Source organism: Pleurodeles waltl, chromosome 3_1 (assembly GCF_031143425.1).
Source record: "Pleurodeles waltl isolate 20211129_DDA chromosome 3_1, aPleWal1.hap1.20221129, whole genome shotgun sequence".
NCBI lineage: Eukaryota > Metazoa > Chordata > Amphibia > Caudata > Salamandridae > Pleurodeles > Pleurodeles waltl.
In genome coordinates, this window is record NC_090440.1 from 1,639,825,676 (window position 1) to 1,639,847,798 (window position 22,123).

Here is a 22,123-nt window from a genome sequence, read left to right on the forward strand (position 1 = left end):
TTTTGACCGTAGCCGGAATTCTGCCAGAAGGCTGGCGGAATTCCAGCTACGGTCATGGTGGCGGACGGCGGTTAGGTGGTGCTGCTGCCAGCAGCAGCGCCACGCCAGCAGAACGCCGCCGACTGAATCATGTCCAATGATATGGCCTGGCGGTGTTTTGCTGGCGGACGCTGCTGCTGGCAGCAGTGCCGCGCCCCGTCTCCTACCGGAGGACCCCCTGCAAGCAGGTAAGTCGGGTTCTCCGACAGGAGAGAGGAGTGGAGGGTGTTGTGTGCGTGTGTGGGGGTGTGTGACTTTGTTTGAACGCATGCATGCGTGTGTAATGCGTGTGTGCATGAATGGGTGTGAGTGTTCGTGTATGTAGTGTTGTGTGATTGTGTGTTTGCTAGAATGTATGTTCGTGAGTGTTGCTATGTGTGTGCATGAATATATGCATGCGTGGGTGAATGTGTGTATGGGTTTGTATGTATGTGCGTGTATATGTGGGGGGGTGGGAGATACAGGATGGGGGACGGCTCTGGGGAGGGGGAGGTGGTGGAGGTTACCCCTGTCAGTGCCAGGGAAGGAATTCCCCGGCACTGATAGTGCCAACCGCCATGGTTTTCGTGGTGGTACAGAAACCACGGAAACCATGGCGGTGGGCGGTGTCAAAATTCCATGGGCGTAGTCTCCAGCCCGGCGGTCATTACCGCCGTGGAGGTCGGTGTGTTAACGTGCCGGTTTGGCCTTGGCCAAACCGCCAATGTCATAATAGTGGCGGTATGTACCGCCAGCCTGTTGGCGGTACTACCACCATTATTACACCGACCGCCGGGGTCATAATGACCCCCTAAGTATTTTGCCCAGAACCACAGGAAGATGAGCCGCCGCCGAGACACAAACCTGCTTCCCCAGCTCCAAAATTGGCAGCTCTGGCAGCTACATCCTCTTTTAGAAAAGTTATTTTTCCCTTTCAGTTTCGCCTCTTGTGATACATCCCTGGTGAACTGTGATATCCATGAACGAGAGAGGGTTCTTGAAGAGAATATGCAGTTTAAAAGACTTAAAAGAAACAAACGCGCAAGTTGCAATTCTGCAACAGTTGTATAATGTAAATGCTTGTAATGCTAAGCTTTTTTGAATGTATTACACACCTTTTCTGTTTCTAACCTGACCTTATTTACTACAGTTTGATCTACAAATGAAACGTGTTTCTTTTCTCTGTCATCAAAAGGTGTGGTGAATTATTTGAAGTAGGCCATTCTGTGCCCACTGGGACTGCCCCATTTTTTTTTTTGCCCTTCATCGAAAAACACTCGACAGGCTGGTAAAAACTGGCTGAGGTTGCAGCTGTAGCTCCCAAACTTTGATGTCTGGGGTAATTTGTTATGTGTCAGTGCTTCTTACTCATCTGTTGATAGACTAACTGCTGTTTGTTGGTACAACCACCTTGGACCTAACACAGACATGTTTGCCGACAGGCACTTGGTGGGCCTATCTGTCTTCACAAGAAAACCATGCATAGTTTGGAATGTCTGGATCACTGACAGTGACCTGCAGATAACCTATTTTTTTAGATTGAAGTAGCCCTTACACCTAGCAATAGCCAAGACACTCTGAGATGACCAGATTTTCTTTTCCCCCAATTCAAATGTTATTTTTCACTAACACCGGTGGCCCCTCGGGGGCCGCAAAGCCTCCTGAGGGAGTCTGTGATTGCTTAGAACATTAACTAGCATTAACAGATTAATAAAGAGTATATAAATAAAGGGGCTAAATTTACAGTTGAATATTTTAAAACCTACTGTAACTATCAAGAAATTTAAAATTGAAGGCTAAAAATTAAATTTGCAACCTCAGATTGATTTGTGGGAGCAGTGCAAGTGCATCAAACAGAATATAGGATGGATGATGTGTAGGTTCAATTGAATTTAGAAAAGCACCAACCTTTCTATTATTTTTATTTTTATTTTATTTCATTTGTTTGAAAAGTAAGTAAAATGTATTATCATTTGTGTATGTGTTTGATTGAATGCTTGTTTCTGTATCATTCAAATCATCAACTGTCTTTAGGTCTGGGTTCCTGGCTTCCAGTAATGACTCAGTGTGGGTTCCCTGAATACCAATAATGATTCAGTGGGGGTCCCCGGGTTCCAGTAATGATAAAGTGGGGGATCCAAAAAAGTCAAAAGGTTGGGAACCACTGCACTAGCACTTGAAGCGAAAGGGCAGAATTCATTGATGTTGCCATAGCTTATCTCGTTCATGTTAACCTAGAATGTTGAAGTATAATCCAAATGTGTTGATGCCTGGGGTTGTCCTATAAGCAATCTCTGTGTAACACAAACAAATAATTGCCCAAGGATGGATTTCAGATGTTGCCGGTTACAACGCTAATAGCTCTAACTCTGGCAAAAGCGAGACTTATTGCTAAATAGCAAGCTGCCTGATTTCATTTTATGTGTTTTGGTTTGGAGAGTTGCCAGTACTGTTTTACAATTTGTGTGTGTGACCTTTCAAGTGAAGATTTAATTAGAGAACAATTTGGCTTATGTATTAATAGTAACAGAAATTAACCACACAATTATTTTGTCGCCTCTGTACCATAGAACATTCTCTTACATCAACTTCACAAGCACTCTCTCTTCTTTTACACTCCAGGACTCTTGTCTACAATGTTTTCGGTACTTCCTATTCCATCCCATTTGATCTCTTCACTGCCCCAACTCCTTTGCTCCAATCCATCATAACTATGGTATGGTCATCCCCATCTCCCAGTATTCTTTAATGCCCATCTGATATTCCCACATCTACCATTCCAATACCTCCAAGTGTACCTCTTATCATCTCTCTGTTATAACATCAGTCCTTTCAGTAGCCTACAGAACACACCCTTCCGTTATTAATTTTTTTTAACTAGAACAAATTGGGATTAATTTAATCCCACTTTTGTACACAGCTTTTAGGAAGGGGATGTGGATACCCTGTCTTAAACTATACACTTGACGTCTCTTGTTTTTTCTATATCATATACTCATGCTGCTCTCTAAATCAGCCTTTATATACAGCAGGGGTTCCCAACCTTTTTTATAATAAGGACTAGTTATTTTAAATAAAACTCCTTGAAAACAAAATTACATTAGCGGGCATCAAATGCTAAGTTACTACCAGTACTGATCACCACAGTGCATCAGGCATGTTTGCAAGTTATAATTTAATTTAAAAATTGTCAATAAGGAAAAACTTTTCATAGGTAGAACATAACATTCATAACTGCAATGCCTCTAGTACCAAGATAGCACCATCTGTAAAAAGTCTCCCCAAGCTCACATAATTTATCACTCAAATATCACGTAAAATATTTCCTGAGTTCTTGAATGGTATTATGTGTGTTGTGACCTATACTCTCTCATCAAACCATACCCTCAAGTATTTGTAGCTTGTGACTCTCTTAATGTGCTTATTGCCCACTGTCAATAAGTCAGTGACCCTTCTTTTTTATCCATCTCCCAGAAACTGTAACCTTTGTTTTGCCACACAATAATAATAAATAATAATAATCCAGCTTGTATAGTGTACAGCTGCTTCGGAAGAAGTGTCCCAGCGTTATCGGCATGTGGGTCAACCATTCTTGTAAACTAAAAAGGATCAAAGCAGTCTTGAGGGTTTTTTAAAGATGGATTTGGAGAGGGCCAGATGTAAACTCAGGGGAAGAGAGTTCCAAAGTTTAGATGAAAGATAAGAAAAGGTTCTACCCCCTCTTTTGGCTTTACAAATCTTGGGGACTTACAACAACTTCAAGTTGTTAGATCTAAGGGTCCTATCTTGAAAAAAAGGTTTGAGTCTGTTCCTTAAGGTACAGAGGTCCTTAAATTGGATGTTATCATTTGCATACAGGAGGATTTTAATTTTTGGTCGTCAAGCGTAGGCAGGTAGGCATTACTAATATCGCTACATATAGACTAAAAAGTAGCTGCACCATTAAACAGCCCTGCTTTAATCCCTTGTTGGCTCTGTATATACTATCTCAAAGTAAGAGATAGTGTGCACAGAGTCCAAAGATTCCCCTTAGAGGTAAGATAGAGGCATAATTAGATAATTCTAATGCTGTATTTTGTGATAGTGTGGTCGAGCAGTAGGCTTATCAGAGGGTAGTGTTAAGCATTTGTTGTACACACACAGGCAATAAATGGGGAACACACACTAAAAGACTCAACTCCAGGCCAATAGCTTTTAATATAGGCGTCGGGTTTTGTATTGGTTTCAATGGAGGGACCTGGGGGTCACTCTAGCGGTGCAGGCAGGGCACAGGGGGACTTCTCGGGCCAGCCACCACCTGGGCTAGGCAGAGGGTCGTCTGGGGGTCACTCTTGCTCTGAGATTCGGTTCCTTCTGGTCCTGGGGGCTGCGGGTGCAGTGCTTGGTCCAGGCACCGGATCCCTTGTTACAGGCAGTCACGGTCAGGGGGAGCCTCTGGATTCTCTCTGCAGGCGTCGCTGTGGGAGTCCAGGGGGGTCGTCTCGGGCTACTCACGGGGTCACAGTCGCTGGGGAGTCTTCCCTGTGGTGTTGGTTCTCTGGATCTCGAGCCGGGGGTGTCGGGTGCAGAGTGTGAAGTCTCATGCTTCTGGCGGGAAGAGTGAGGTCTTTAAAGTTGTAGAAAAGTTGCAAGTTTGTTGCAGGTTGTTGAACAGAGCCGTGCTCACAGGAGTTTCTTGGTCCTGTGATTCAGGGCAGTCCTCTGAGGCTTCAGAGGTCGCTGGTCCCTGTTGGATGTGTCGCTGGTTGCAGGTTTTCGAGTCAGGAGACAGCCCAGTAGGGCTGGGGCCAAAGCAGTTGTCGTCTTCCGTCATCTCTGCAGGCTTGTAGGTCAGCAGTCCTCCTTTTTAGTTCAGGTTGCAGGAATCTGATTTCCTGGGTTCTGGTGTGCCCCTAAATACAAAATCTAGGGGTGTGTTTAGGTCTGGGAGGGCAGTAGCCAATGGCTACTGACCTGGAGGGTGGCTACACCTTCTTTGTGCCTCCTCCCTGAGGGGAGGGGGACACATCCCTAATCCTATTGGGGGAATCCTCCAAAACTAAGATGGAGGATTTCTAAAGGCAGGGGTCACCTTAGCTCAGGGCACCTTCGGCGCTGTCCTGACTGGTGGGTGACTCCTCCTTGTTTTCCCAATTATCTCCTCCATCCTTGCCGCCAAACGTGGGGGCAGTGGCCAGAGGGGCGGGCATCTCCACTAGCTGGGATGCCCTGTGGCGCTGTAACAAAGGGGGTGAGCCTTTGAGGCTCACCCCCAGGTGTTACAGTTCCTGCAGGGGGAGGTGTGAGGCATCAGTGTGCATTTATTGTGCTGAGAAGTTTGATACCAAACTTCCCAGATTTCAGTGTAGCCACTATGGAACTGTGGAGTTCGTGTTTGACAAACTCCCAGACCATATACTCTTATGGCTACCAAGGGCCACTCCCCAGGGGGGACATTTATTTCTGTCCCCCTGGGGGCACGTTGGCCTATTATAATTAGGCTGATCTGCCCCCGGGGGGGCAGAAACCGCTACACACCAGGGATCATTTTTTGTTGTTGTTTTTTTTTTGTTTTATATATGTGGGGAGCGACCCCTTAGGCAAGGGTCGCTCCCTTGGGGGCAAATGTACTTTCAGGCCATTTCTGCCCCCCTTGGGGGCAGATCGGCGTATTTTTATTAGGCCAATCTGCGAAAAACCACTAGACACCAGGGAGTTTTGTTTTTTATTTATGTTTATACATAAGGGTAGTGGCCCCTTGGGCAATGGCCTCCCCCCAGGGGGCAAAATATTTTTAGACCTTTTCTGCTCCCCGTGGGGGCAGATTGGCCTATTATAATTAGGCATTCTGCCCCCAAGGGGGGGAAGAAACCCCTAGACACCAGGGATTTTTTTTTTTTGGCAAGGGTCGCTCTCCTGGGGGAGCAAATTTGTTGTGGGCCATTTCTGCCCCCCTTGGGGCCAGATCGGCCTATTGTAATTACACCAGGATTTTTTTTTTTTATTTATTCTATTTTATTATATGTGGAGAGCGACCCCTTAGGGAAGGGTAAGGCAGATCACTCCCAAGGGGGCCAGAAAGCCCATCAGAGAAGATTTTTTTTTCTTCTCAAAATAAGAGGGTGGGGGGTGTTGCCATACCTCCAACCCACATAAATGGGGCCAAAGTTGTTCTGGCCACCGGTGGGCAGATGGGGCAAATACCCTGGATCCACTCCCAGGGGGGGCAGAAAGCATACTAGATGCCAGGGAATTTAAAAAAGAAAAATAGTGGGGTGGTGGCTACCAACCAGTATGGGACTGGTTATGCCCCCACCCCAACTGAAGGGGGGTAACAGTCTTTCAGCTCTCCCCCGCACACTAAAACATCTTATCCCACGGCAAGCAAAAGGACATTTGATTATTTTGTGTTTTTTTTTTTTTTTACATTTGGGCCATGAGAACTTGGCTAACACTCAAAATTGTCCCACTTGGAATGGTGAGGGCTGCACTTTTTGGACTTATGGACGCTGCCATGTAGAAAAATCCACAAGACCTAGACACATCTGAAAACTAAACATCTGGGTGATTCCAGGGTGGTGTGCTTCACATGCACCCGCACCATTTTCTTACCCCCAATGCCAGGCAAACCTCCAACTTTGCTGGAAATCATGCATTTTTCCCAAATGTTTTTGATGGAACCTTCCGGAATCTGCAGGAATCCACGAAATTCCTACCACCCAGCATTGTCTCATCTATACAGAGAAAAATTCTGCTGCACTCGTCAGCCTAAAAATGATTTTTTTTTTAAACTGCCCTTTTGGACCCGCTTTGGTTTCCCCTCAGTTTCAACATGTTTTGTCTCTTCCCTGTCACAGGCACTTCGCCGACCTACACAAGTGAGGTATCATTTTTACCGGGAGACTGAGGGGAACATGACATTTTTTTGCTAAATTTGAAGTTTGCTGAGGAGTCTAGGAAAACATTGCGGGATCCATGCAAGTCACACCTCCCTGGACTTCCTTGGGTGTCTAGTTTTCAGAAATGTCTAGGTTTGGTAAGTTTCCCAAGATGGCAGCTGAGCCCAGGATCAAAAACGCAGGTGTCTCCAGCCCCCCCCCCCAAAAAAAAAACATGTAGTAATGTATTTGATAATTTTGATGTGTCCAGATGGTGTTTTGGGGCATTTCCTTTTGCGGACACTAGGCCTACCCACACAAGTGAGGTACCATTTTTATCTGGAGACTTGGGGAAACGCTGTGTGGAAGGAAATTTGTGGCTCCTCTCAGATTCCAGAACTTTGTGTCACCGAAATTGAGGAAAAAGTGTTTTTTGGGCCAAATTTTGAGGTTTGCAAAGGATTCTGGGTAACAGAACCTGTTGAGAGCCCCACAAGTCACCCAATCTTGGATTCCCCTAGGTGTCTAGTTTTCAAATATGCGCAGGTTTGGTAGGCTTCCTTAAGTGCTGGCTGAGCTAGAGGCCAAAATCCAAAGCTAGGCACTTTGCAAAAACCAGGTCTATTTTCTTTTGCAGAATGTGATGTGTCCACGTTGTGTTTTGGGGCATTTCCTGTCGCGTGCGCTAGGCCTACCCACACAAGTGAGGTACCATTGTTATCAGGAGACTTGAGGGAATTCTGTGTGGAAGGAAATTAGTGGCTCCTCTCAGATTCCAGAACTTTCTGTCACCAAATGTGAGGAAAAAGTATTTTTTTGGCCAAATTTTGAGGTTTGCAAAGGATTCTGGGTAACAGAACCTTGTGAAAGCCCCACAAGTCACCCCATTTTGAATTCCCCTAGGTGTCTAGTTTTCAAAAATGCATAGGTTTGTTAGGTTTCACTAGGTGCCGGCTGAGCTAGAGGCCAATATCTACAGCTAGGCACTTTGCAAAAAAGACATCAGATTTCAATGTAAAAATGTGATGTGTCCATGTTGCGTTTCCTGTCGCGAGCATTAGGCCTACCCACGCAAGTGAGGTACCATTTTTATTGGAAGACTTGGGGAAACACAGAATAGCAAAACCAGTGTTATTGCCCCTTGTTTTTCTCTACATTTTTTCCTTCCAAATGTAAGACATTGTGTAAAAAAGAAGCCTATTTGAGAAATGCCCTGTAATTCATATGTTAGTACGGTCACCCCGGAATTCAGTGATGTGCAAAGAACCACTGCTTCTGAACACCTTATCTTGTGCCCATTTTGGAAATACAAAGGTTTTCTTGATACCTATTTTTCACACTTTATATTTCAGCAAATGAGTTGCTGTATACCCGGTATAGAATGAAAACCCATTGCAAGGTGCAGCTCATTTATTGGCTCTGGGTACCTAGGGTTCTTGATGAACCTACAAGCCCTATATATATCCCCTGCAACCAGAAGAGTCCAAAAGACATAATGGTTATTGCTTTAAAAAATCTGACATTGCAGGAAAAAGTTACAGAGTAAAACATTGAGAAAAATTGCTATTTTTTTCACCTCAATTTCAATATTTGTGTTTTTGAGCTGGTATTTTCTGTAGGAAAACCTTGTAGGATCCACACAAATTACCCCTTGCCGAATTCAGAATTTTGTCTACTTTTCAGAAATGTTTTCTGGGATCCAGCACTGGTTTCACACCCATTTCTGTCACTAACTGGAAGGAGGCTGAAAGCACACAAAAATAGTAAAAATGGGGTATGCCCCAGTAAGATGCCAAAATTGTGTTGAAAAATGGGATGTTCTGATTCAGGTCTGCCTGTTCCTGAAAGCTGGGAAGCTGGTGATGATAGCACCACAAACCCTCTGTTGATGCCATTTTCAGTGAAAAACCACAAGCCTTCTTCTGCAGCCCCTTTTCCCATTTTTTTGAAAAAAGGGAAATTTTCATTGTATTTTGGCTAATTTCTTGGTCTCCTTCAGGGGAAACCCACAAAGTTTGGGTACCTCTAGAATCCCTAGGATGTTGGAAAAAAAAGGACGCAAAGTTTGCACGGGTAGCTTGTGAAGACAAAAAGCGTGAACTGCCCCAAATAGCCAAAAGAAGGCCTGGCACCTGAGGGGAAAAGGCCTGGCAGAGAAGGGGTTAAGGAACATCCCTGGAGACTCCCCTGGGTTGTCTAGTTTTCACAAATATCTGGGTTTGGTAGGATTCCATGGGTGTCGGTTGTCGATCCTGAACCTGAATATCGCAGCCATTAAGCATGGCAAGTAGGACTATATTCGGGTTTAGCCTGACTCCGTGAGTGGGCCCATACGTAACAGCAAAGCACAAAAAAATCAAAATTTCCTATTGCTTGTCATAAGTATGGAGATGCTTTAGTCTTCAGGAGAGCAGAAAGACTTGGAAGGCTTTAAGGGTAGGCATGGGGCCTGATGTCAGGAAGGGCCAGACCCCACCCCATTATTTTATTAAAAACATACCTGGCATCCATTGGACTTTCTGAAATACCTCCACCCCCACAGTAGGGCAATTTGGGGCAGAACCCTTTCTGCACCCCTTTGTTTTGCATAAATGTAAAATTCCTAGTGTCTAGTGGGCTTTCTAATCTTGGGGGAGGGGGGTAGATTAGGGGCAATCTTCCCAATCCGGACAAACCTCATGCCTGCCATATCTGTTGGTTTTGGCACTATGGTGTCTAGTTGGATTTCTCCCCCACACTGTGGGCAAATTGGAGGCAAACATGCTCTTTGCCTGCTGGTGGGGTGGGGGTGGTGAGAGTTTTGGGGGGTGAGGCGGCAGAAAGACTGATTTGACCCACGTGGTGTGGGGGTATTGCCCGCTGCCAAAGTGGGCTGCCTCACTTTTTTGTTTATTTTTAGGAACAACAATCCCTGGTGTTTGGTGGGCTTTCTCTCCCCGTGGGCAGACTGGGGGCAGACTTCGCAATCTGCCTTGCTGGTGGGGGCAGCAAGACCATAATGCCCCCTTTTAAGGTGTGGCATGGCCTTATGCATTGATGGACCTCCTCTAGTACTAATCTACCTGTGGAAGGAGGGGAGCAGGAAGATTGGAATGTCCCTTTTTGTCGTGGGATCTTGGGCATATGCATGGGGGTTGCCCACACCCTTTTGTTTTTTTTCTTTTTTTTTCTTTTTGTTTCTTTACTATTTTCCCTGGTATTGAGATGGAGAAAATTGAGAGTAAAGAACCCCATCTGCCCCCAGTGAAGTTGAAACACTGAAGATATTGGGGGGTTGGGAAGAGCACAGGTCCTTGCCTTGGGGCTGCTCTCCCTACAAAAAAAGCCCTGGTGTCTAGTGGAAGAACCATGTTATCAGATCCCACTATGATCTCCTGAAACTTTGCAGGACAAGAGAGAGATCACTAGAGAGTTGAGTGTCTCTGCTTTTCATCATACCTTCCTTTTTGCACAATTTTCTGTGAGCACTGAAACAAGGCTGTTTTCAGCCCCCTACACTCTTGCAGGGAAACCAGTGAGCATTTTCCTTAGTGCCAGTACTGCAGATGACGCAATCATATTATCTGGTGTCGACACCACACCTATTGGCTTTTCCATTGTTTGTGTTCTTTGCTTTAAATTTTATCCACAGGTTGAAACGTTTGTAAGGACAAGATCAAAGAGAATAATAAAGTTGCCTTAATGCAAATATTGTTGCTCCTAATCCATAGCCCCACTCATATTATTAACACCCTCTCAAAAACTCCTTAGACAATGAGTTTAAAAACAGACAGATTGGCTCCTTGCTTACAAATTGAACAGATGACAGTGCTCTCCTGCATGTGAAAGCGAGTCTGATATAATCTGTTTCTTCTAACTTCGTTAGGCTGCAAGGTAGCTGTAGGTTGGTAATGAGGAATGTGTGACGTACTTCTTTGATGGTAGGCTTCATAAGTTGCGAATATGAAAATCTTTTTCATGCATATTTTATTGCAGTGTTTTGAGGCTAAAGGAAATCCAGAATACTAGCCATCAGCATCAGATTACTGAAGATTTTGTCATTGTAGCCAACAGAGAGAACAAGGTAAGGAATGGAAAAATAAATGCATAGTTGTATTGGTTGTGGGTGAATAAAACCAGAGCATTGTACCAAACTGTATTTTTGCATTTCCATAGCTCTTCAAGGCTTTAGTGATCGAGTACATGCTGCACTTTTTTGGTTTTTCATGGTTGGTAAAATGTTAGAAGATTGGCATTTTTGTGCCATCTTCATTTAGTCTGACCTGAGAGAAGCATATGTTAGCCAGGTCTTTACAGCTCTATGGGATTGTGCATGATCCTTGTTGCCAGATGCATGTGCCAGAGCTAGGTTATCTTGAGTTCATTTCAGATGGCAATCGGTTCTGTGCCTCTCTCAGGGTGAAAATATGTTTGGTTGTTAGAAGAAAGGCTGTTGTCATCAAAGAAGGCAGGAATCTGGTTGACGGTGGATATTTTTAAGACATTTTGAGTTCATTGGATATTGGTTGGATAGGATTCAGGTGGTTGAAGCTTTGTGTTGTTTAGGATGGTTTCATGCATGGACTCTTAGGATCACAGGGGCTTTGCAGTGTATTACGAATTCATGGGTGATGGCTCTAGCTGGGATCAGCAGAGTCATGAGAAAAATGTTTTTAAGCATTTTGGATGAGTGCAGGTCTGCTCATCGCAAATATTTAGTGCCATTAGTTGTGTTGAGCCCTGTGACATCATTAGCAGAGAGTGGCTAGAATGGCTCTTAAGTAAATGGGGTCTGAGGAAGAGATTTGCATGTGATTTGTTTTGGAGCTAGTTTTCTAGATTCTTGGCTTTAAAGATGTAGTTGTTTGCCAATATATTTCATACATCTTGAGTGGGTGAAGCTGGTAACGGTGCGTTCTCAGTTCCTTTGAAATGTTGCTTTTATGATTGATATATTTGACTGCCTTCCCATCTTGATGTTGGCTTTGTATATTCTGCAGTGATTCTGAAAATGGAGCGTGTTACGGTGTTGTGTTTATTCCATTCTGTTTCAATGTTAGTATTTACAAGTATTTCTTGTTGTTGTTGAGCTCGTGAGAAGGTCTTAAGAGGGATCAAACTGTCAAAGGCAGCAACAAACCTGAGACAGAAATGATGAGTTGTCTTCATGGGATAGGTTGTAAATTGAAAGTGCTGATGTCATGTTTGTTTCATGGTCTGATAAGGATGTGTTTGACTATAGTGGTGTGGAAAGAGCTATGGGAAAATGATGTAATGGCCACTGTAGGTACTGCCCTGATTTTTTGACATCCTTGAGAAGTGAATGTTTTTGTCAAATGGTGCAGTCTGGTTTGTCTAACCAGGTGTTGAGTTTGCCCAGTACATAAAGATTAGTGTGGCTGATCAGATAAAACATCTAACGAGGCTGAGTTGCTCAGCAATGGCCTATGAATGAAGAGGATTTTGTAGTTGAATATGAGCAGCGGATGCGTAATGATTATTGCAATGGAAGCTGATGATAAGTGTGGAGTTCTTGAAAATCACCACTAAAACTCTTTTAGTTCTTTATGTTGAACAGTTTCTTTTCACAATTTGGTATACAGATGACAGTGCCTCATACCAAAGGGCAGCACTGTGATGTGTGAGAATAGGATTTGGATGTGTGGCACTTTTTAAAATGGTTATATTGTGTTAACGACGATGGTGGTTAAATGGTGAGAATTGATATTGATTATTAGTAGGATGGTGAGATTTGGAATGATAGACAAGTCAAATATCCGTATCAGTAATGATTAGAAGTGGAGGGGGTGCACTTCAATTGGGATAATGGACAAAGAGATCGATAGCTGTCCCCAGAGGGATTGTATGATATAGGATCAGAGCAATTTGGCTGCCTTTGCAGAGTCCTGTGGTCTCTGCGATGTGTGGCATTGGCAACATAGTAGAGAAAAGGGGTGTACTTTCTTTCATGGCCCCCATGGATCATTTTCTCAACTTGATTGTATCCTGACACCGCGCAAAATCCCAAAGGATTAGGAAAGCATATATACATCCAAGGGGACTTTATGACTACCCCTCAGTGAGTGTGGCATTTGACAGTAGGGACCCCAAGAGGACCAGGGACTAAGGGCCAGATGTATGAAAAAGTTTTGCACTCGCAAACAGTGCGAATCGGTTAATTCGGCCGTTTGCGAGTGCAAAACAGTGGTCTGCAATGCATGAAAGGCATTCGCAGACCACAAATAAGAAATCGCTAAAATTGCGATTTCTTGCGTTGCGACCTGGAAAATGCGAGTCGCAATTTGCGATTCACAAATTCCAGGTTGCAAGGCAATGCTGCAAAAAATCGCAAATTGCGATTTTTCGCTGAATGGCATTTTGCACATGCAAAATACCATGGACAGCAACCAGGTGGTAACCTGGTGCAAAATTTAAAAATGCATTTGAAATGCATTTTTAAATTGAACATGTAAACCACACATGATCTTATGGCATGTGTGTACTTTACATGTCTCCCAAAACATTTTTGGGGTGCAGCAGAGGGGGCCATAGGCCCCCAGCACCCTGGGGATTTGCATTTCCAAAATTGCGATTTCTGGTTCAGAAATTGCAATTTTGGAAATGCAAAAAATTCGCCGCTATGGGCCAAAGGGCCCATAGCTGCGAATGGGTCCGGTATCGCAATTTGCGATTCGGTAATAGCATTTGCGATTTTTAAGAAATCGCTATTACCGAATCGCAAATGTGATACATGGCACTTTGCGAGTCGGTAATAACGATTTCTTAAAAATCGCAATTACCGAATCGCAAAGGGCCGCGATGATACATCTGGCCCTCTGTGCCAAATGGCACCCAAATATCTTTTTCTTGACTATATCCTGACATCCCTCAGACTCCTAAAGATCAAGAATGCATATATATGCATATATACATACAAGGGGACTTTATGGCTACACCCCAGTGAGTGTGAGATTTGACAGTTGGGCTGAAAAATGCCCACTGACTATATGCCCAGTGGCTTCAGGATGACTCCTTCAGTAAATCTCTTACAAGAGGAATCAAGAGGTATTCTCAAACTATTGTCGGAAAGATAGATTCATCTGGGACAATATGTGAGGCTTTTAAACTAGTTATTCGGGGCAAGGCAATGGGGCCATATCACTAAATATAAGAAGTACAAGAAGAAGGAGAGGTGTAAAGCAGAAATTAAAATCCTTGCATTGGAAGATGAGTTCAGAAGGTCGCCAACAAATAACATCAGATTATATCGCTTGATATTGCTAAGCAGCAACTGTGTCAGCTGTGTCTGCTGGAACCCCAGAAGACTTGCCTAGCCTTTCAAAGCAGACTTCATGACCAGGAGGATATAGTAGGGAAGCTGCTCCACTGGTTAAGTAAAAGAGAGGAATGATCTAGAATAGTATCACTTACCCAGACCTAAGAGGTTCAAGAGACTATAGACTAAGCTTTGATAGATGGAGAATTCACCCAATTCTGAAGTCAACTTTGTGGACTGGGTAGGCATGTTGAATCCCAGGATCTGGAGAGATTGATAACAAACATCCTAGGGTATCCGCTCTAGGACGGGGCAGAAGATCACTTAATGGGGAAATTACACTAATTGGGATCACAAAGGCCATCAGGCAACTTCAGTCTGGGAAGATGCCTGGTCTCAGTGGTCTCCTGGTATAATTGTTTTCATTTTGGTATACATGTTTTAACTCCAACTCATCCTTGCTTGCTCTTCACATATTGAAACTATTTCAGACTTCTAGGGACCATAGCTTTCTACCAGGACACCCGAGGCAAGTTTTTATTACTATAATTCTGATGGCGGGCAGGCTACGTTAGAGATGTGAATTCTATCAAACTATTTTCCTTCTGACCATTGAGGTTAAGGTGCTCACCGAGATTCTGGGAGGGCTGTACTGGGAAACCATAAGCAGCCCTGGCAAAAATGTGCACCACTATTTTTTGGGTGCATTTCGTGGGCTTTTTTCCCATAGCCATCTTTGCTTTTCCATTTCCCAGATAGGTAATCGCTATTTGGGAAATGCAAGACTGGCCCATTGTCACAAATGGCATAGAATTTCTTATTTGTGATTTCCTAATAGTGATTCCTACTTTGTAGAAATCGCTATTAGGAAATCGGTATCTTGGAGCACAGCATTTTGCATTTCCTAAATATCGATTTCTATGAAGTCGCTATTTAGGAAATGCAAAATTGCATCTATGTACATCTGACCCCAAATTCTGTGTGTAGCACTGCAACTTGACGAAGAATATGTGAGGCAGGGTTACTTTGACAGGTTGCTTCTAGGGAATGCAGCTGGCCTTCCAGCTCCTCAGTTTGTGCCCCCTCCCTCCTCCTCTTACGCACAAGGACATTCTGTGTGCAGTCCCGAAGCACCACTTCCCAGAGCACTAAGGCGGACTCAACAGTGTCTAAATTTTCAGAAAAGTATAGTTCTGTGTCAACCTTTAGTTTGCATGCAACATGAGCGTTTCTTAGGTCCCAGGTGTTTAACTTCCAATTTGCGGGTACGTAGCCTGGCCGTCCTGCAAGATGGCTGCCACCTGGTGAGGCTCTGCAGGGCAGGGGCATAATTCTTTTGTCAATACGAATGGATCGGCCGCCCAAGGTGCTCGACTTATCACACTTTGTATGCTAAACAACTGCTAAGGCGTGGGCTGGCGAAGCGGGGCCGGCTCAGTGGTAGGAGCCGAGCGCTGGCCCGATCGCCCTGGTGCTGGTGAGGTTGGTGGGTCACGGGGGAAGTGCTGGCTGAGCGGGGCCTGGCAGGTGCCGGTGTTGACGGGGGCGGAGTTGAGGCTGCCGCCTGCCCCCCCCTTTGGACGACGGCATGGACCGGCAGGCCGGAGATGCAGTGCCCCTGGATTCCCTGTGTTAGTCAGGCGGCTGGCTCCTGAGGGGCTGAGCCGACGGCGATGGCTGGATCGTGGTCCCGGGAGGGGGGTGTGCCACGGCTGTGAGGTCCGGGACCATGGAGGAGGAGGTGGGGCGGGCTGTTGTGCCCCTGCTACCCCTGTGCTGGATGCTATCGACTGGCGGCTTGAGTGAGACCAGCTGATTGCGTCTGGCGTGCCCGGCCTCGATCTATGGGGCCTATCTGGCTGACCCCCACGGCGCATTACCTTGTCTGTGGCTGATGGCCTAGATGGAGAGCGGCCGTCTCCCCTTGCCGAGAGATGCCTATATGAGCAGACGGATTGCCGTGATCCCCTGGCCCTGGTGAGGGATTGTGAGGCCGTGGTGATAGGATCTGCCTGCAGGTGTGAGGAGCGGCCGGCTTGTCTGGCGCGTTGCTGGTGGCCTTTGGTGCAGGTGACGCCTGGCTGAACTACGTGGTGAGGACTGGAGGTGCCTGAGACTGGTCTGGGTGTTGGGTACCGACTCCGGATGGTGTGACACCCCCCCTGGGGGTGAGACCCGGTCACGATGGGGAAGGCAGACTACAAACAATCAAAGCTGTCATTTGGGGGCAAAAAAAAGTGCAGCCAAGCGGGCAAGTCGATGGACGAATTGCCTCAAGAGGAAGACTCCCAGTTGCCCTAAGTTAAGGCTATGTTTCTGGACCTAAAGCACAGCCAGGCGGCCATAGATTCTAAGCTAGATCATCTGACCGATCGCATGGATCGGCTGAAAGATAGGGTGGATGACCATGATACCCGCCTTGAGCCGGCGGAACCTCGCATTTCAGACTTAGCGGATGGTCAGTGCGGGGAGAGCGAGCGACTTATTCAAATGGAGCAAGTGCTGGAAGTCATCTGAAATAAAACCGAAGACCTTGAAGCCTGCTCTAGATGAAACAACATTCGCATCTTAGGTCTTCTGGAATCGACAGCCATGGGGCGCATGGAGGACTATGTGGAGGTGATGCTTTCTGCGCTCTTCCCTGGTTAGCGATCTCCAGTGATGGTGGTGGAGCGGGCGCACAGATCGCTGGGTCGCGGCCGCCTCCTGGGACTCCGGCACAACCTGTCATTGCGCACCTGCTCAACTACAGAGATAGAGACACAGTCCACCACCTTGCCCGTGACCGCCGCCCTATTGTATATAACAACAACAAACTCCGCATCTTTCTCGACTACACCCCTTGTGTGCAGGTGGCCTGCAGGGCGTTTCTCCCCAGTAAGCCCACTCTGAGCCACACGGACGCTAAATACTCCCTTATCTACTCGGCTAAGTTGTGTGTTCAGCATAAAGGCAAATTACATTTTTTCTGGGATCCAAAACAGGCAGCAAAATTTGTGAAAGATATTCCCCAAAAAATGGCCCCTGACTGCTTGCCGGCCACTGAAGAGAATGGGAATCACCTGAGCGACAATGACTGAGATCAGTTGCACATGAGGGACGTCTGTGTGTCTGAACTGCGCCCTGTGGCCTCTCGGGCCCGTTAGCGAACTGCGCCTCGGAGATGACTGTCCTGTGGAGCTTCGGACTACTCTGCGGCTCCTGCCCACCTACTCATACTGGGTGGGAAGTCAGATGGCCACGCCAGCGCCCCCTTGGATGAGTCCAAATCATTTGGTTGTGGTTTTAAGATGGGTTATGTTTTTGGGAGGGGGTGGGATGGGTGGTCGGGCCCAATTGGGGGGCCTGAGTGGGTCGGGCGGCAGATGTATCGTTACCCACTATGTTTAAAGTTTTCCCTCTGTTCTTTTCTACCCGTACCTTCCCGTCCCAGCAGCTGATTCGATATACGTATGGGTGGGGGTGGTTGTTGAGCGGTTGCGATGTTTACCTTGATGGCTCATAAAAATGCGATTCCTGTGAGATGTTTGACAGGGAATGTTCGGGGATTGAATGATGGCCGTAAGATGAGATTGGTATCTGCTTATATGCAGCGCCATGCAACAGATATTTGCATGCTCCAAGAAACTCACCTGACTAATGCCACAAAATTTAGGATAAGGGCTGGATGGATTGGAGAGAGCCATGTAACGGTGTATTCGAGCTATGCAAGAGGGGGTGGCCATCCTGCTTAGAAAGGGACTACAGTGGCGTACTAAGAAAGCGCTTACGGATCCGCACGGCCGGGATGTTATGTTGCAGGGTACATTACAAGACAGGCTGTTTCGTCTGTTATGAGTTTACGGTCCCAACTTGGATGGCCTGGAGTTCTTCGGGGAGGTATGGCACCTGGTAAACCCCTTGGGCTCGGGGTCCCTGCAATGGGGAGGAAATTTTAATGTGGTATTGGACTCTGAGGCAGATTGCGAGAGTCAGGCTCGGCCGCAACATGTGGCAGCTGCTAAGGCCTTATCCCTTATTATGGCTGAGAGTGCTGTGGTGGATCTATGGAGGGTGAAACCTGGTGCGGATAGAGAAGGAACAGGCCTCAACACTACATAATAGCTGCTGCCGCATTGATAGATGGTTCGGAACTAGAGATGTAGAGCTCTGGACGGAATCTATTGAAGGTATGCCCCGCACTCTGTCAGATCATTCTCCGGTTATATTGGAATTGATTATCCCAGGGGGCCCTCGCCGCGAATTCTCGTGGTGACTGCCCCATGGTGCGTTAAGAGATCAAGCCTTTAGGGAGGAGATTTGCACCGCTATTGCGGAATACTTCACTGTTAACCAGGGTTCGGTATCCTCGGCAGGCACCTCATGGGAGGCATTCAAGGTAGTAATCTGGGGGGTATGCCTTGCCAAGCAGCATAGTGTGCTTAGAATGAACCGTCGCGAATTGGCAGACTTGGAGGCCCAGCTCGCTATTCTGGAGAAGCAAATATGTGCAGATATGCCCAGCGCCCTTTTGGCTGAAGTAAGAGAGAAGCTGTCACAATATGAGGAAGTGGCACTCCACGATGTTTGTTTTCTGCGAAAGGAAGCCAAGGCAAGGCGATACGGAGAGGGCGAGAGGTCCGGCAAAACGCTGGCCGCAATGCTTCGACGGCTGTGGGCGGGGAACTATGTTGTTGAGCTGCTTGACTCGGCTGGAGTACACCATGCTGGCACTGAGCGGGCCAAGCGGGTCTTGACTGATTTCTACTCCTCCCTATACACCGAAATGATGGGGCCACAAGCGGCGGCATACACAGAATACTTTGATGACATTTGCCTGCTCTGGCTCGAGAACACGCACAGGCAGTACATAGACACCCCGTTCATGGTTGAGGATGTCATTCAGGTTATACATAGTCTGCCGGGAGACAAGGCCCCGGGGATGGATAGGCTCACGGCAGCCTTTTAGAAGGAATACGCAGATCTTTTGGTGCCATACCTGCTAGAGGTTTATGCGGATGCACTAGAGAACGGGGTTCTCCTGCCTTCGCTGTGTGAGGCCCGTCACCATATTGAAACCAGGTAAAGACCCGTGTCTTTGCGACTCGTATAGGCCATTATCGCTAATAAATATAGACACTAAGATACTATAAAAGCTAATTGCGACTTGACTTCAGCCCCAGCTCCCGTCGTTGGTGCTTCCGGACCAATCTGGGTTTGTGCCTGGTCGCTCGACCTTGTGTAACCTCCGTACCTTTTTTGCGGTGACCTGAATGATCAATCCTGAAGACCACGTGGTCTCTCTGTTCCTGAACGCCACCATGGCGTTTGACTCCCTTGCATGGCTGTATATGTTTGGCCTATTGACCAGGGAGCGATTGAGTCCTAGATTCATCCAATTAATCCATTTATTATACTCGGCTCCAACCACTAAATTGAGAATCAATGGGATGATTTCGGAACTTTCCCAATAGCTAGAGGTACTCGACAAGGATGCCCCCTCTTGACGCTGCTATTTACTGTGGCGATGCAGCCACTGGCAGCACTCTTGAGACAACATCATAACCATAGGGGATTGGCATTTAGACAACGCCCAATCCTGGTCTCTATGTATGTGGATGATGTTGTGCTATATATATATATATATATATATGGGACCCAAGGCTTCATCTTGACATACTGGTAGACAAGATAGTACGCTTTGGCCAGATCTCTGGGATTACGATCAACTGGTCCAAGTCAGTCGTTTCCCCTTTTCGGCTGCAACAGTACAGTACCGCTCAAAATACCCCTTGAGCTGGGCTGATGGCCCGGTACGTTACCTGGGTATATGGCTTAGCAGGGAGGTGGACGAGCTGTGGTCGGCCAACTATGGCAAGGCCATTATGTGGCTGAAAGCCAAAGTGGCGATCTGGCGCTCCATTTCGCTCTTGTTGACCGGCCGCATAGCCATAGGCAAGGTGGTAATTTTGACCAAATTTCCCTACCTGTTTGTTAACATTCCCCTCGTCCTCACGTCCAACTACTTGAAAAGGCTTAGATCTTCACTCGTAACTCAAGCCTGGGCTGGTGGGCAACCCAGAATCTCAAGGGAAACATTGACGCTACCGTTTGAGCTGGGCGGCTTGGCGGCCCCTGATCTGGAAATTTATTATAACTGCACACAGGCCCATTTCGCACATTTTTGGTTGCACCCCATAAAATATTTACCACATCTGGCTTCGGAACATGATTCAGTCTGACCTAATAGGGTCTCTGGAGTGATTTATGGACCACCCAGACCCAGGTCGAGAGAAGTAGACACTGTTACGTGCGCGGTGCAGGCTTGGAGGGCGCTCCTGAAGCATGCGGAGGCAGGGGAGCCCTTTGCGCCCTCAAAGCGGATACGAGACATCATGAATCTGCAGGTATCGGACGGAGGACAGTTATGTGAATGCCTGTGTGATCTGAATATGGCTACCTTGGGGTCTTGGTATCCGGAGGGCTCGTTCATCTCCCCTGAGACGCTCAATACTGTGCTATAACACTTAATTTACGTAAGAATCAAGGCGCTTTTGCAGGCTACATTCCATTGCTTCCCCGAGACACCCCCTGTGTGCCGCGCGCTGGAGTTGGTGTACAAATCACCGTCTCCACGTAGACTCATTACGGGCCTGTGTGTTTGCATGCAGACGACTGTACCCTCGGCCACTCCCAATGCCAGAGTGCATTGGGAAGCGGACATTGGTGAGACCCTTCCGGACGATGTGTGATGTAATTGCTGCACAAATACGTGAGAGATCTCCCTCAATTATAGATTGCGCCTAATACATTTAAAATTTCTGCACCGCTTGTACTATACGCAGAGGCGCCCTAAGATGATGTGCGTCCGGTCGGATGCTAGATGCGAAAGATGCTCATCGCCGGAGGTGGATTTCCTGCACCTGGCGTGGCACTGCAGGGCGCTGCAAGGATACTGGATGGAGGTGATAGGTGCGCTTGAGGAAATGGTCGGGCTCGAACGGCCATGGTCTCCCAAATTTGCCCTCATGGGGTATGTCAAGGAGGTCCCCCTTGACCACAGGAAACTTGGGGGGCTGCTATTGGTGCTGGCCAAGCGTAGAGTGGCGATGTGTTGTGGGAAGAAACAGATACCCCCAATGGTCAAAGGAGTGGCTGAGTGATGCTGCTTTACTGTCGGTAACAACTAATAGCCTACTGGGAAATGATGCTGTCTAACTCCCGGACACGAGACATATGGACGACCTTGTGGTCCTTCCTCATGTCCCGGATGTTGACCTATCCGACTGAGCTGTATAACCCCTTTGTTTTATGTTTTGACTGAATGAACCCTATACCACAGGGTAGGCCACCTGTAAATTAATCTGGGGGGCTTTTGGACAAAAGCTCTTTGTAATGTATAGACACGAGGCTCATCTATCACATTTTGCTAACTGTGCTTTTAAACTGATGTGGTGGTAAATGTCTTGATATGTTTTACTCTTTCATAAATGCAATAAATTTTTTTTAAAAAATTCCAATTCGTGGGTCCTGCTTTCCTTTCTCTCTCTGTCCCACAGATACGTAGAATGGTGAGTGATCGATAATCTTCTGCAGTTATGCCACCTTGTCCACCACTCCCACCTAGACTCCGGGGCAAAGACATAATTCAGTCAAGAAAAAACTGTGCACTCCAGAAAAATAGGAGTAAGCACACAGATTAGAGTGACAGCGCCACCAGAAATCAGAGAGCCCCAGGGTATCTGCAAAACGCGCGAGGGTGTAGCTCGGGCGCTAGTCACCCCCTGTTTTGAGCAATCTATAGCAGGGGACATAACGTTGTTATAGTCTCCTCCTAGGGGCGTGGATTAGCAAGCCAACATGGCAGCTGCATTCTAGCGAGACTCTGCGGCCTGCTCTAAATCCGGCACATCCTACATGACCCCGGCGGCCCTGAAGACACGGGGCCGTCGAGACATTGCCCCAGGCCGCCGGTGGACCGGATCCAGTCGGGGCTGATGCGGAAGACCCAAAT

The 22,123-nt window shown here is 46.7% G+C and overlaps 1 protein-coding gene across 4 annotated transcripts in view; it reads left to right on the plus strand.

Annotated features, from left to right (window-relative positions):
- Positions 1-22,123, plus strand: part of DCAF17 (DDB1 and CUL4 associated factor 17) — a 444,850-nt gene that overhangs the window by 283,647 nt on the left and 139,080 nt on the right. For all 4 annotated transcript variants that reach the window (XM_069225322.1, XM_069225323.1, XM_069225325.1 and 1 more), the window contains one exon: positions 10,851-10,938. In XM_069225322.1, coding sequence (XP_069081423.1) covers positions 10,851-10,938 — 88 coding nt within the window. The remainder of the gene's footprint in view (positions 1-10,850; positions 10,939-22,123) is intronic.